Source organism: Cyprinodon tularosa, unplaced genomic scaffold (genome assembly GCF_016077235.1).
Source record: "Cyprinodon tularosa strain WSP-4 unplaced genomic scaffold, ASM1607723v1 ctg69, whole genome shotgun sequence".
In the NCBI taxonomy this organism is placed as follows: domain Eukaryota; kingdom Metazoa; phylum Chordata; class Actinopteri; order Cyprinodontiformes; family Cyprinodontidae; genus Cyprinodon; species Cyprinodon tularosa.
In genome coordinates, this window is record NW_024039440.1 from 848,161 (window position 1) to 863,297 (window position 15,137).

A 15,137-nucleotide genomic window follows, 5' to 3' on the forward strand; every position below is an offset into this window, starting at 1 on the left:
CTGATCAATAAGTATTTCTAATGGGTTGGCATGTTTATATGGAAGCAAATCGTTACCACATTTAAAATGAAGTAGTACAATGTGATGCAACGCAGATGTGCACAGCGCCCCCTACCAAACAAGATGGGTAGCCTGGTCAGCGAGGACCTGAGGAAGAGTGGCTGCTAACGTCACTCTGCTGCGCCCGCCGCTTAGAATGCTTTTTCTTTTTCGAGTTATGAACAGTACTTTGCTGGCAGACCACGAAAACGAAAAAGCAATGTCCGCTGTGCTTTCTCTCTAAAATGTGCGGTCTTAAAGAAGAAAATGAAAATGCAAATAGGATGATTGATTACTTATTTCATTTATGAGTCAAATAATGCAGCCACATTCTTAAAATGAAAAAGCATTTCTGGAAATGCTTTTTTATTTTCAAATTTTACATTTCAGATTGAATTTTGGTATGAATTTGCTGGGGTACATTTTGAAAAATAAATCTCAAATGTCTTTTTCTTTTTAATTTTAATTAAGTAAAAGGATGAGCAGTCTTGAAGAAGGAAATTAAAATGCAAATAGGACGACTGATTACTAATTTTATTTGTGAGTCAAACAATGCAGCCACATTCTTAAAATGAAAAAGCATTTCTGGAAAGGCTTTTTAATTTTCAAATTTTACATCTCAAATTGAATTTTGTTATGTATTTGCTGGGGTGCATTTTGAAAAATAAATCTCAAATGTCTTTTTCTTTTTAATTAAGTAAAAGGATGAGCAGTCTTGAAGAAGAAAATTAAAATGCAAATAGGATGATTGATTACTAATTTATTTATGAGTCAAACAATGCAGCCACATTTCTGGAAATGCTTTTTCATTTTAGGAATGTTTTCATATTTCTTCATATTCCAAAAATGCTTTTTCATTTTAAGAATGTTTTCATATATTTTTTTTTTTCATATTTCAAATGAAAACGCAGTTTTAGAAATTCTCTTTTATTTGAAATATGGTAACGATTTGCTTCCATACATTTAATGTAGGGTGATCCAGTAGAGCTGCTCCTGTTCTGGAGTCAGACTGACTGATGGGTGGGATGATGACTGGGAGGCGCCTGCCCTCTAATTACCCCCTGTTTCCACCAAACACCTCTTTGTTTACTCCCTCAGGAGAGTCAAGTCCAGGCAGAGGTGCTACCGTGAAAACTTCACCCAGGAACCAGAACCATGTCTGTGTTTCTGCTCAGCTCTCTCCTATCCTCCGCTGTGCTTTCTGCCTCTGACACAGCGGTCCCGATCGGACCTCCCTCCATCGGCTTCAGCTCGTCGTTCCGTTCGGTGTGTAAGCCCATCCCGTCCACCCTGTCTCTTTGTCACGGCATCGGTTACCGCCGCATGTGGATCCCCAATCTGCTCGGCCACGACTCCCTGAAGGAGGTCCAGCAGCAGTCGGCCGCCTGGCTGCCGCTGGTCTCCAAGCTGTGCCACCGGGACACCAAGAAGTTCCTGTGCTCGCTGTTCGCCCCGGTGTGCCTGCCGGAGCTCAGCGGGGCCGTCAGCCCCTGCAGGAGCCTCTGCGAGGCCGTGCGGGACGGCTGCCTGCCCGTGATGAGCGCCTTCGGCTTCCCCTGGCCAGAGATGTTCAACTGCTCCCGGTTCCCCAGCGGGACGGAGCTCTGCATCCCGGCCACCGGACAGCAGGAGGAGCTGACGGAGGAGGAGGTGAAGCGCGAGGAGGAGCTGAAAGGTCCGACTTCTTTTATATATCCTGACTTTTAACTTAAACTGTCCAGAAAAACAAACATCAGCTGCTGAAGCCGATTTTATTTGTTTATTGGATACATTCGCATTAATGGAAAAAGCCTGAGGCAGAGGTTCCCAATGTTAGGCTCCGGACCCTGCTGGGAGACGCGAATCAACATAACAGGGTGTTAATATCTTTCATAAGCAGCAGGGGCGGAGCTAGATGGGGGGCCAGGGGTGGCCATGCCCACCCTTAGCCAATCATTGGCCACCCCTACCATTTTTTTTCTCTCACAAGTCGAATATTCAAAGCATTTTAATTTTATATATATTAACATTGCCTGGTTCTGGTGAAGGTTGCTTCCTGTTTAAAGGGAGTTTTTCCTCTCCACTGTCGCTACAAGCATGCTCAGTGTGAGGGATTGCATTAGAGTCAATGAGTAAATGCAATCAACTGGTTTTCCTTTGATAGAAAACTTTGAATCAATTTGACTGGATGATCTGGTGAACTGTAAAGTGCCTTGAGATGACTTGTGTTGTGAATTGGCGCTATAGAAATAAACTGAATTGAATTGAACATTACTTGACAACAAAAACCATCCATCCATTATCTGAGTCGCGAGGGGTGCCAGCAGTCAATGGGCGAGAGGCGGGGTACACCCTGGACAGGTCGCCAGTTCATCGCAGGGCAACACAGAGACACACAGGACAAACAACCTACAAAACTACTTTACAACAAAAACACTGTAGTTAATTATGCACATCAATATACCAACATTAGAGATGATTAGTGCAGAATTCATTCTGTTTCTGAACTAGATTTTGCGTTATTTGCCATAAAGAGAAAATTATGTCTCTGCAAGTCATCTAAGAGACTTCAGTGAAATCATAGATACTGAAAATAACTATTTTAATAAAAACCTGTTGAATTATCAATTTATGTAGATATTATTACTTGTAAATACCAATTTAATGTAGAATGAAGTTTGTATAAGTAGGTAAGTAATGACGATGGAAAAGATGTTCGCTCCAGAACTCAAACCTCAAAGATTTTTATCCAATATAGCTTTTATCTAGACGGATGTTTAAATATATGCATCAATTTGTTTGCAAAGGCTGCAGGAAATTATAGTTTGTATTTATTGAGGAATATGGACGTTGTGCTTGTTCCTGTTGGAACAGTGTAGGTTGACCCTGAGGTTCTGGTGCCTATCCACTTTTGGCGACCACTCAGTATACATTGGTTATGCCTGGCCACCCTTATAAAAGTTTTCTGTCTACCCCTTTGATAAGCAGTGGTGTCAAAAATAAAGACATTTGTTACTTAAGTAGAAGTATAGATACTGCAGTTTAAAAACACTCTGGTAAAAGTAAAAGTGAAAGAGCAACTGCTCCAAAAACTACTTTTATGCACCATGTGTTTCAGAGAATAATTTGACTCTGAGGCTCAATTAAGTGGTTTCCAATCAAGGAATTCAATGGTAGTCAAAAGATTTTTGAATCATTCAATTTGAGGTTTCCCCCCTGAAACATTTTTTACACATATTTTGTTAGGGTGATTGTTTTCCAGATTCACATTTTATTTAATATTTTATCATAATGTTTGCAATTGTTGTTGTCTTTATGCCCCAAAAGTTAAGATCTCACTCATGGTGTCTATTTTGGCCTTTAACAAAATTATTTTTGACATAGCTACATGGTCATTTGTCCTCTTCAAAACATATGCTAAATTCATTCTTATCTTTTCCATCCTCAAACTGTAAAACTAATTGTTTGTCTATCCATTTAGAGGTGGGTAAACACTGGACTGTTCACCAGTCTGTCACAGGGCAACACAGAGACATACAACCATGCACATTTATACTCACACCTAAGGACAATTTAGAGAAAAAAATGAACCTAAGATTTAATTAAGCTCTAGAAGGACTGTTAATCATCCTCCCTTACCTCCAGCATAGACCCCGATCTGTCAATCCCCACTGCCCAGCATCGTTGCTTTCTGCTTTCTTGGGTAGATCTACCAGAAGTTCCGCTGAATTCGACCGAATCAGAGCTGCATATGGATGAAAAAAAGACTCTTTTTTTTCAGAGCTTGTAGGGTGTTTCCAAAAAATGATGGTCTCCCCAAGGTGATTCAAAAGTTTTTCATAGAGATCAATTTAGCAGCAGTCCGTGATATTAAGTTGACCTTTACAGAAAATGCTATGGGGTTGCCAGGGGTAACGGCAGCGCCAAAGTGAAGTATCTGGGAGGCTGGGGATTTACTTAACAATAAACAGTCATTCCAACCACTAAATACGGTAAACATGCCCACTACTATATTCAGCGCAGCACAGGGATGTCATGCAATCTTATGCAATAACTTTATATCAGGTAAGGAGCGTAGCCCTAACATCTGCTGGGATGGCAACGTCCTCTACCGTGATTAAAAATGAGTCTTAAAAACCCAAATCAGCAAAACAACAGTTTTACCTGCACAGATGGAGTAGCACTCTATGCAGAAAGGGAATTGAACCCAGAACCTTCTTGCTGCAAGGTAGCAGTGCTTTCTATTGCAGTACCTTGAAGCCCTTAATTTTGTTTGTTTTTTTGCATTTGGAACAGAAGCTCAGTGTAACTGGTGTAGAAAATAGTTTTATAAACTGAAATGTTGCCTTTGGGTTTTCTGAATCTGTCTGTACTTTTTTTTATTTCTAGCATTTTAAAATATTAAATATGTAGACTTAAAAATAAGCTAAGCCATTCTTCATCAAATATACAAACCAGATAACATTATATACTTAAAACATATATTTAAAGGTTAGATTATAACTTTAGTATGTAAAATAATAAGGCCAGTGTTTATATTACTTTAGTATGTTTTGTGTTTTACCATATCTACTGTCTTTACAGAAATATTTTATTAGATAGTCTATCTAAAAAATTCTTCCTGTTATAAACCAGAAATGGATGTAATGTTCAAATGTTCTGAGGAAACTAACTGAAAGGTGAAATTATTGGATCATGCTGTTATTGATAATAAGGATTAGAGCTTCATTAAATGCTGTTTGGAAGTAACTTCCCTTCTATTATCATGTTGTCGGTGATTATTGGGTGTGGTATGTTGTGAAAGTCTGTTGGTTTGGTGTTTAAAGGGTCTGTTCTTCTTGACATTTACCTTCAGAAATGTTTGTTGGGTCTTCTTGCTGAGATTTAACTGTAGCAGGAGTCCTTAGAATGACTGACTTTGATATGATTGATTGTAATTTATGCAGAAGGAAGATATTAACGTCAAGAAAAAATGTTTTGGGGATGAACAGTTGTTACTTTTGTAAATTGACTAAATTGTATAGGTCGGTTTTTAGAAATAAAAAGGTTTGAACTGCTAATTTTGAGATAATTCACACCCTACTTTTTCACAGCTTTAATTTGTCAGCTTAGAGGTGAGACCAAATGATCACTTTGCAATTTAAAAGTCAGCTTAAAGTCTTTAAAGTTAAATCCTTTCAAGTCATCAATACATCATAAGGAACAACCCCTAAAATACCACAGCCCAATGGACTGGTAGCTATGCATGTTTGGAGCTGGGATAGGTTCTTTACCCCTAATATTTGCTTTAATGACAGCATCATGTACAAGTAACAACATCCAAGTCAAAAGTCATTAGTTTTCAGGTCAAATTTGAATTACAAATCTGTTCTCCTACAAACTAGTCAAATCTAAATGCTATCTAACTAATTTCAATGCAAGAAGCTACAATATAACTAAAACCAGTTGTGGGAAGTAAAGTAAATTTACTTGATTACTGTACTTAAGTACTTTATTGAGTATCTTTACTTAACTTGAGTAAATTTTTGCTGCTAGTTAATTTTTCCTTTTGTCTCAGCTCAGCTTTTTAATCCGCTGTTCTTTTTCCTTAAAAATGCAAATTCAACATGGCAGATATCAGCCCTTAGGACTGAATCTGGACACCACTGCTGTAGAGATTTGCACGACGTTCCACAAATGTGAGAAACTCAGGGCAGATATTATTTCTAGTTTATACATTTGATCAAGCTATGAGTTGTTGCCATGTGTCTAAGTGGTTCAGTAGCAGGAGTTCTAAAATCAGAGCTTATTTGTGGTAATAGATTCAATCTTAAACTGGTAAACCACAGTGAAACTGTGAGGAGAATCAATACGCTACTGTTTTCTTTTTGGCTTGTTTTTAAATAGGAAATAATAATCACAACAGCTGTCATTTTTTGTGGCATTTTTATGCTGAAGTTCTTCACACAGTGCAAAAAATGTAAAATCTTGATAAGTCATTTTTTCTTAAAATAAGTGCATTTGTTCTTGAATTGAGGAGATAAAAGAGACATCTTGCCAATGGAACAAGACAATTTAGATTTAAAATAAGAAAACACAATTGCATTGTCTTATTTCAAGTGAGTATTATCTAATTATCTTATCTTAAGAGTAAAAATACTGATTCCATTGGCAAACTATCTCATTAACCTACTCAAATCAAGGGTAAATACACTTAATTTTGGAATTTTTTAATTATTTCTAGATAGTTTTTCCAGTGCAGGTGGTGTAGAATCTGTAGCAGGTGGTTCTACACTTCAATATATCAGGTGGTTTAGTTACAAGGTTCTTTAAAATTACACTGAAAATTACACAGAAATGTACTGATATTAGAAAGGTTAATTTGTATTTTTGAATACTCAAGTACTTTTGAATGTATGTACTTTTGAATACTTAAGTATTTTCAAAAGTGAGTACATCAATACTTTAACTTGAGATGTTTGAGTAACTTTTACTTGTAGTTGAGTAAGATTTGACTATGAGTATCAATACTTTCACTCAAGTACTACTGTTGAGTACTTCGTCCACCACTGACTAAAACAAGTTACTTGAAATACTTATAAATGTAAAAAAAAAATGTAATTTATAACATCAGAACACTATATTTCTTTCATCGATATATTTATTAATTTTACTACCTCCTTCAGGTATTTTTTTCACTGCTTATTTAATTAGGTGTTATAAAATTCTTTCTTTAAATGCAGTTGACATGTAGCTGTTTTCCACCATCCTCCCCTGTTTTATTCATTTAACAACTGAATCCATCCCTTTCCAGGTGAGGTTTTGTGTTTTCCTGTGTTCTTCATCCCCGTTGCTTAATAAAAGCCTGTTTATCTTTGCTTCACTCAGGAAGTGTTATCTGTGACGCCTGCAGTCTGACTGCAGAAGGAGAGTCGGACATCCAGGAAAACTTCTGCCTCAGTCCATATGGTGAGGAACAAAAGCCAACCCTTTCAGAGTATTACAATTTAATATTTTTGAGGGTTTTCCTTCGGAAGTTGACAGAGGAGACAAGCTGAAATTAGGGAGGTTCTGATAAGTGATACTTGTGGAAAATGATCATAATTCTCTCCGTCTCAGCCTTAAAGATGCGCCTGGACAGCGTGTCAAGAGTGGGAGGCGACCGTCAGCTTGTGCCTATGGCCCGCAGCCGCATCCTGAGGTGGGCAGGAGGAGGTGCAGAGCGGGCGCAGGAGTTTGGAGGAGCAAACGCCCACAAGGCTTTGTGGCTGCAGGAAGGAGGCAGCTGTACATGTCCGGATTTAGACTTTCCAGAGATAAACAACGAAAAAGAGCCAAAGAAGGAGGAGAGTGATAAAAAAACGGCAAAAAGAGGAGCAAAGCTGGTGAACAGACACCGAGACGGATGGTACCTGGCTTTAGCCAAGCCTGAAGAGGGTAGACTCGTTTTGACTAGACTTGTTAAGTGGACCCGAGGGGACAAAGAGCTAAAGAAGTTCATCAGAACTCTTCTTAAAAAGCCTTGTCCAGAGCTGTAAACCATTGGCCATTTTAGGTTCTTACAGAACGCTGTCTGTAACCTTATGCTACTTGTCCACACTTTTTATTTATTCACTTGAAATCAAAGAAACACATTCAGGATCTATTAATGCATATGATCCCTAGAAAAGCTTTTTTTTCTCCAGTCTGTGTGGGTGACGATGGTAAAGTTGCATGTAAGCAACTCTTTCATCTTTTGTGTCTAATACTCTCCCATCTATCAGGTAGCCAGTGTAAGCTGGGTAAAACCCTTAAAAGTAACATAATTTAACTACTAATTATCAATATTCTCTTAAGAAATTATAGCTGATCTATTTTTAAGTGGACATCATGCATTACTGGCTTTTTAGTTGATTTCTCAATATTAACACAGAAGCAAATGTTTCTAGAGTAAAAACTTATTTTACTTTTACATTAAAAGCTTTTGTTGTTAGACTTTGCTTTTTTCCCATAAACCTCAGTTATGAAAATGTGGTTATAAATGTTGGTTGAGTATGGTGTTAGAAATGGTGTCTATGAGAGGCAGGAAGGAGGCTGAAGAAGTAAAAGGAAGCAGATAATGCTGAAGTTGCACCACCTGACTAAGGTCAAACACAACCGGCCGAACTGTGGACATCTTGAAGTGCAGAAAGAAACTATATATCAGTAGAGAAGCTTTGCTTTTATTTTTGGTTGAGATGGATTTTTATTATCCCCATGTTAGTTGAGCTAAAGGAGCTAAAGGTGGTTACCCATTTGTCCATTTGTTGCCATGAAATTTCTAGTCATTCGAGGTCAGTTACTCTCAAAAAACTTCAATAGGTTTACAAGCTAGCTGTTTAATTTTTTATGCATTTTCATTATATAACCTTGTTTTTTTTCTTAAGAATGACACAGAAAGGTGTCTTTTCGTTGCAACACCTGGTAAAGTTGATCCAATGTCAGGAAAGTCGTTATTTCACATTCAGTGAAAAGCTGCAGTCGCAATGTTTGTGGGTTTTTGTAGACATGCATGAAAGAAATGTTGTATGTGACACAATTTGCTATGAAGTTGTCTTATTTTGCTGCTTTACTGTTTCCTTTTTCAGAGTTTTCTTAGTTAAAATATATTTAAAATGAAAACAACCATGTCTGAATTAATAGGAAATTTTAAGCTTGATTCAGTTATCTTTTTTCATCCTTTATGTATCCCGTGCTGGAAATGTTTCCTGCTTTATTTAAATAAAGACATTATTATATCACATTTGGTGTTATAGTGGTGCATACGGCCGTCTCTTTCTTGATCTTTCCACCATGACTCAGTGAAAAGTAGACAGAAATCGGACTCCATAGAAACACACCTGCTGATGCTTACTTGAGGTATCGGTTTCATGCAGCCTCCATCAGTATCACTGTCTGCTCCTTCAGCCACTGTTTGCTCTGTTTTCCATATTGACAGAAGAGCATCTTATAGGCGGCATGATAAAGCAAACAGAAACTTATGTTTTAACTTTATATCAATGTAATCACTAAAATATCTGTGTTTAATTACAGTATAGGTGTTTTTTTCGTTCATGTGATGCATGAATTATTCATGTAACAGAGTCTCCAGGGTTCTCGGCGGCGGGTACGCTCCTCCCATGCTCTAGTCTCACTTGGCTTCTTTACTCTCCTGTTCTGCTGAGTTTCATACTTCATTGGAAAACAGGTGAGGTTTTGTTGTTTTTTTACACGCTTTGTTCCTATCTGTGACAACAGAGATGTTGCTTAGAAATTATGCTGCACTTTATTCTTGTATTGATTAAAAGAACCAGATGGATTAATGTGACGGTAACTCATTGGTGTGTAATTATCATTGGATAGCTGACAGAGGCTGAACCATCCATTGCTTTAGGAGTTACAGAGAAACCACTGTACATTGGGCTCATGCCTCTTATTTTAACATCTAAAACTTTCCTCTCTGACTTTAGTTCTTCCAGATCTCAATAAAAATACAATGAATTGACTTGAATTCCTAAATTAAACAAGGAGCTACTGGTCCAGTTGTTCAGTCTTTATACGATTGTCTTTTTACACCTTTAAAATTGTAAAAGTAAACTGTAAAGTACAGTAAAATTTAAAAAAGTAAAAATGTTTTATCTACAACTTAAATAAATGGTAAATGGTAAATGGCATGTACTTATATAGCGCCTTTATTCAAGTTAGGAGACTTGACCAAAGCGCTTTACACTATATTCATTCACACACACACTCACACCCTGATGGTGGCAAGCTACATTGTAGCCACAGCTGCCCTGGGGCTCACTGACAGAAGCCAAAGTGATGTAGAGGGAAAGCGTTTCAAACACAGACTGATCTCATATTTGAGACACTACAAACAAGTTCAAAAAGTGAGACTACTGCAAAGAAGATTGAAAATACTTCTGCTGGGTTATTACTACCATTTACCATATCTGCATATCTGGGAGTGTGTTGAGAGGCAACAGTCTAGAAGAAACACCTCCTCCAGTTTCTATGGGGGAAGCCCAGTATGTCCCCTCCAGCGTGTCCTGGTCTGTTTTTACATATAGGGTGATATATGGTTGGTGACCAAACAGCAAGTAGCTCCATTGTTTGAATTCCTCTCTTCATGAGGTTTACTCTCTCTTTCCATTTTGTAGCTTCTTAATTGGATTTTGCCTTATCCTGTTACTGAAATTAAAAATTTGTATGCAATGTAGATTTTTTTAAAACCTTTTTCTTAAAAGTTTCTTACAGATTTTCTATATATTTTTTTCTTAATGGCTTTTATGTTTGGGTGGGGTTGGGGGTCAGAAATCAAGATCTTATGAATAGATGGTTTACAGCTTTATTATATCATTGATAGTTTATTATCAATACCAGTCATAGTGTTGGTTTTATAACATTTAAAGTGGCTAAAATGATCTCCTTCAATGCAGGAATTCTTAGGAGCAATTGTTAAACTATTGCTTTAACTGTTGAACTGCTGAACTAAAAAAAACCGAATCATGTCAGAGTCTGCATCCCGCTGATAACATCAAACCAAAAATACTGCATATTTGCACCATATATATTAATGCTCTGAACTTTCATATCAATGCATTTTTTTTGCACCATTTTTTTTCTTCCACACAGTTTACATTTGATCACTGCTGCACTTCATGGAAAGGAAATGTTCATTTACTGTCTGAAAAGCTGTGCTAAATGAAATTTCATTTTGTAAACACTGTGTATACAAAATGACAATAAAAGTTGTCTAAGTCAAACATACATAGCTTTGGCCTGTGGATGGAAACTAAACCACCCTAAAATAATAAGGAGAAGGTGTAAATTCAACAAAGAAAGGCTGTGACAAGGATTCAAGTCTAGGACATTAGAAATATTCCTCTAATCTACATGATTGTTTTTGTCGAATTTCCTCTTGTCAAAGTTTGAATGTTACACAAAGCTAGTGCTGGCTTTTGCTAGCTGCTAAGCAATTGAACAAAGGGCTACTCAAATATAAACTAGTCTGTAACACAGCCTGTAGGTATCAACAACATCATACAACATTATTTCATATTCTTGTCATTGCTATTATTTTCCTATAGGAAAAGTTTATTGACGTCTATTACAGAGCATTAACCTTTACACTGAAAACTCAGTACCCATCTTTGCAATTAAAGGAATATCATTGCTGTATTTTTTTACCTTCTGCTACTGGCAGAGTTCTGGTTCTGTTATGTTTTTCTTTTGAGTATTCAGTTTTACTTTGCTCCTTGTTTTCTATTTTTAGTGGTTTAATTCTCATTTTGTTGTGTTCTCTGTTTATTTCTCAGTTACGGTCACAGTTCTGGTTCTGTTATGTTTTCTTTTGAGTATTCAGTTTTACTTTGCTCCTTATTTTCTAGTCTTAGTGGTCTGATTATTATTTTGTTGTGTTTTCTGGTTATTTTCAGTCTTCAGGTTTTTGTTTGTTGCCCTCTGCTGCCCTCTTGTGTTCTCCTTTTTCCCTAGCTCCTTTCCTGATTCTGCTCTGTTCACACCTGCTCCCGATCTGCTCATTAGTCCTCTCTTTGTTTCAGTCTCCGTTAAATACTCTCTCTGTTCAGTTCTTCAGTGCTGGTTCCTCGTCTAACTTCCTCCAATTCCGTCTCTCTGATCCTTCCTCCTCGTGATAGTATCTCCCCTGATGTCTCCATGGTTTCTGGTTTGTTTTGACTTTGTTTGGATGTTTGGATTTCTTGCCTCTGTGTTCAGTTAACCTTTCATTAAACCCACAAGAAAATCACCTCTGCCTCCCCGCCTCTGCATTTGGGTCAACAAACCACAACCAAATCCTGACAGCTACTCCCTTAATGATTTGGTTGCCAATTTTGACCCAGAGTTCGGTTAAACCTCCCCAACTTACCCAGCATTTAATAAAATAACCCTAAAGCTTTTTAAGAAGATGTTTTAAAAAGTTTGTCTCTTTCTGCAAAAGTATTTAAATGTTCTTGTCTATTTATTCTAAATTACAGTTACAGTATATTGTCTTATAGCAGCCTTTTATAATATAACCTCAGTTGAAACCTTTTTACTTTGAATCTGATTTAATAGGGTTTTTACTAACCATCATCATAAATAAAACCACTGTGATAACTAAATGAGAATGCATTACAATTCTGACAAATTGTCTATATTTGTGGGTTTATTTCTATTCAGGGATGGTGTCTCCTGCCATTGCTTTTGCCTTCATCCCCCTTCTGCTGACACTGATAATCAGGTACCGCTTCTATTTTGTGCTGTTCTATCGAGCAGTCCTGGTTAGGATCTGGAAGGACTGTGTAACTGGTTTGAGCAGAGAGGAACGTGCGTTCCAGTACGTCCTAACTCATGCGACCCCTGGGGACCCAGACAGCATCCTCGATGCTTTTGATAGCTGGTGCAGCAAGGTGGAGTACATCAGTAACATCGGGCCTAAAAAAGGTAGAGAACCTGTATCTCAGTAAAATGCAAGAAAAAAAATAAACAGTCTGAACTGTTGCTGCAAAAATTGTATGCCTGTTCTCTGAAGGAAAAATCCTTGACCGGCTGCTGATGGAGCAAAGCCCTTTGACCGTGTTGGAACTGGGAGCTCATTGTGGTTACAGCACAGTGAGAATCGCCCGGGCTCTGCCTCTGGGGGCCCGGCTCTACAGCATTGAGATGGATCAAGGGAATGCAGCCATTGCTGAGAAAATAATCCGTTTGGCAGGATTTGATGACGACACGGTGAGAGGGCAAGAAAATATTACCACCTTCTGAATCATCACCTCATCCAAACTTTATTTAATTTGTCACTTCTGCAGGTGGAGCTCATTGTGAATCCATCTGATGAGGTAATCCCTCGACTGCGGTCTGACTACCAGTTGGAGAGGCTGGATTTTGTCTTCATGGACCACTGGAAGAAATGCTACCTGCCCGACCTGCAGGTTGTGCATAAAATTAAAAAAAAGCATTTCACATATGAATTCAATTTGCAACCACCAGGGCAAATATTTCAGCTTAAACATGCATCTAATTAGAATATGGGAGCCGGTTATTACTGTTATTGCTGCATAAAATTACATTCTATGTCAGACCTTTTTCATTCAAACATGACAGTTTACAACCATAAGTGATAACTTATTAATTTGAGTGAAATACATAATTTCTATAACTCCCATACCTTGTCTCCTTGTTCCAGTTACTGGAGAGCTATGGTCTGCTGGGAAAAGGGTCTATGATTGTGGCTGACAATGTGCTGTTCCCTGGGGCTCCAAAGTTTCTCCGATATCTCCGGAAGTGCGGTTTATACGAATGGAAGATCCACCGGGCAACACTAGAGTACAGCAAGGGCATCAAGGATGGGATGGCTGAGTTGATCTACCAGGGAATCAAATAAAATACACTTCTACTGTTTAGATATAGGTTACAAATGAGAATTTCCATAAAATCCTACTACCATCTAAGTAAAGTGTCTTCCAATGTTCCCATACCTTTAACTTTTTGTTATTTTTTGAAACTTCCCAACCACTGTATTTATTGGGATTTTGTATGATACGTAAACTTAAAGTGATACTCAACTGCCAAGTGAAAAAAAAAAGTGATTAAAAGAGTTTACATTTTTGAAGTGAATTTTGCAATTACAATTTATTTTAGCACTGCTAAATAAAATCAGATATATTAGTAGATTTACCCAACTTTGTGTTTATCAATTAGGAATCCCAATAGGATACCCACAAGATGTAAAGTTTGTGTTTAGAAATAATAGTAAAAATATTTGAAATGCTTTAAGGTATTTATGAATACTTAGGATAAATAAGTATTCTGTTTTGATGCAGATTGTTTGTATTAAAGGTGTGATGTTGTGTTGACTTTGCCTCAAGAATGTTAGAACCTTTCTGTATCCACCCAAATACTCCCTATACGAATCCTTTCCGTGATATAGATAAAAAGAGAGTAAATATTGATCATTTTCAGGAATCAGGAAATTAGATTTCTATCTATTATTCGTGTTTTTTTTTTAATATTATTGTAAACTGTTACGGTTGTTTGACATAACGTATGCATTGATGTTATTTTGAAAAGACGGATCAAAAGGAAAAAGAATAAATGTTACTTACATGTTTACATCGGCTTCAATTCAATTCAAATTTTATTATGGACTCCAGGTCATGAATATATAAAGGAACAGGCTTACAACAGACAATAATAAAACAAACTATCTAAAAGGTTTAAAAACAGCTGCACTGGTGCCTCCCCATCCTGGATTGGTAATGAATGGAACTACAACTGATATTCACCAGGGACATGATAAAATGATTCACAGACTTGTTAAATCCACCGATAAGATCTAGTTCTACTGAGACAAGCATCTCACTGGCACAGGTCCATCTGGGCCTCCTGAGAAAACTAAAAAATCATAGTAGACCATAGAATAGAATAGAATAGAATAGATCCCTTTATTGTCCCACAATGGGGAAAATCAGGTGTTAACAGCAGCAAGATGATTATAGAAAAAAATGGACGACCTGCAGGCTTTGCAAGCTTCCTTTTTTTAGTTTGACTAATTAGCTGTGTACAGAGGATTACAGATTGATTTCACTAACATGTTTTCGCTTTGTCTGCACAGGATCCAAACTTGCATGCAAGTGTGTTTGCCAGCGCATATAATGAATTGTCATTATCATCAGATAAATCCTCTGTAAATATATGCCTGATGTATTTTATTGGGTTTATTTCATTTACACTGTACCTGACAGATAAGAATGTTGAAATTTGGTACTTTTATGCTGCTTAGTTCTTTATATCATTACCAGACTTTTTGCTGATTTGTAGTTAAGGTAAAGCTCTACACCCCAACCTAACAGATATGAAGCAACACTTGCAGCCCTGCAATGCTCTGACTAAAAAACACTAGGTCATCTGCATACATCAAATGGTTTAAAACAAGATTGCCAGCTGTGTATCCAGTAGCCTATTGCAGGCTTGCTGACTGCTGTCCAGATAAAAATTAAAAAGAATGGGGGATATTATCCCCTTTGTTTGACCCCTTTGCCAACCTTAAAGGCTCTATATTATGCAAAATTCACATAAGCTCTGGGAGCCTAATTATTATTGTTATGTAGCATAAAGGGTGACCTTCAAAAAGTCCAGACACA

General features: G+C 37.4%; 2 protein-coding genes across 2 annotated transcripts; both read left to right on the forward strand.

Moving 5' to 3' along the window:
* The first annotated feature begins 1,069 nt into the window (after positions 1–1,069).
* sfrp2l (secreted frizzled-related protein 2 like) lies at positions 1,070–8,290 on the forward strand. The gene is made up of 3 exons (XM_038268022.1): positions 1,070–1,714; positions 6,886–6,966; positions 7,117–8,290. The coding sequence occupies exons 1-3, from the start codon at positions 1,195–1,197 to the stop codon at positions 7,533–7,535; spliced, it is 1,020 nt and encodes a 339-aa protein (XP_038123950.1). The 5' UTR covers positions 1,070–1,194; the 3' UTR covers positions 7,536–8,290.
* Positions 8,291–8,956: 666 nt separating this feature from the next.
* tomt (transmembrane O-methyltransferase) lies at positions 8,957–14,106 on the forward strand. Its single transcript, XM_038267998.1, has 5 exons — positions 8,957–9,202; positions 12,178–12,441; positions 12,530–12,726; positions 12,804–12,926; positions 13,181–14,106. Exons 2-5 carry the CDS (start codon positions 12,180–12,182, stop codon positions 13,376–13,378), a joined length of 780 nt encoding a protein of 259 aa, XP_038123926.1. The 5' UTR covers positions 8,957–9,202; positions 12,178–12,179; the 3' UTR covers positions 13,379–14,106.
* Positions 14,107–15,137: the final 1,031 nt, after the last annotated feature.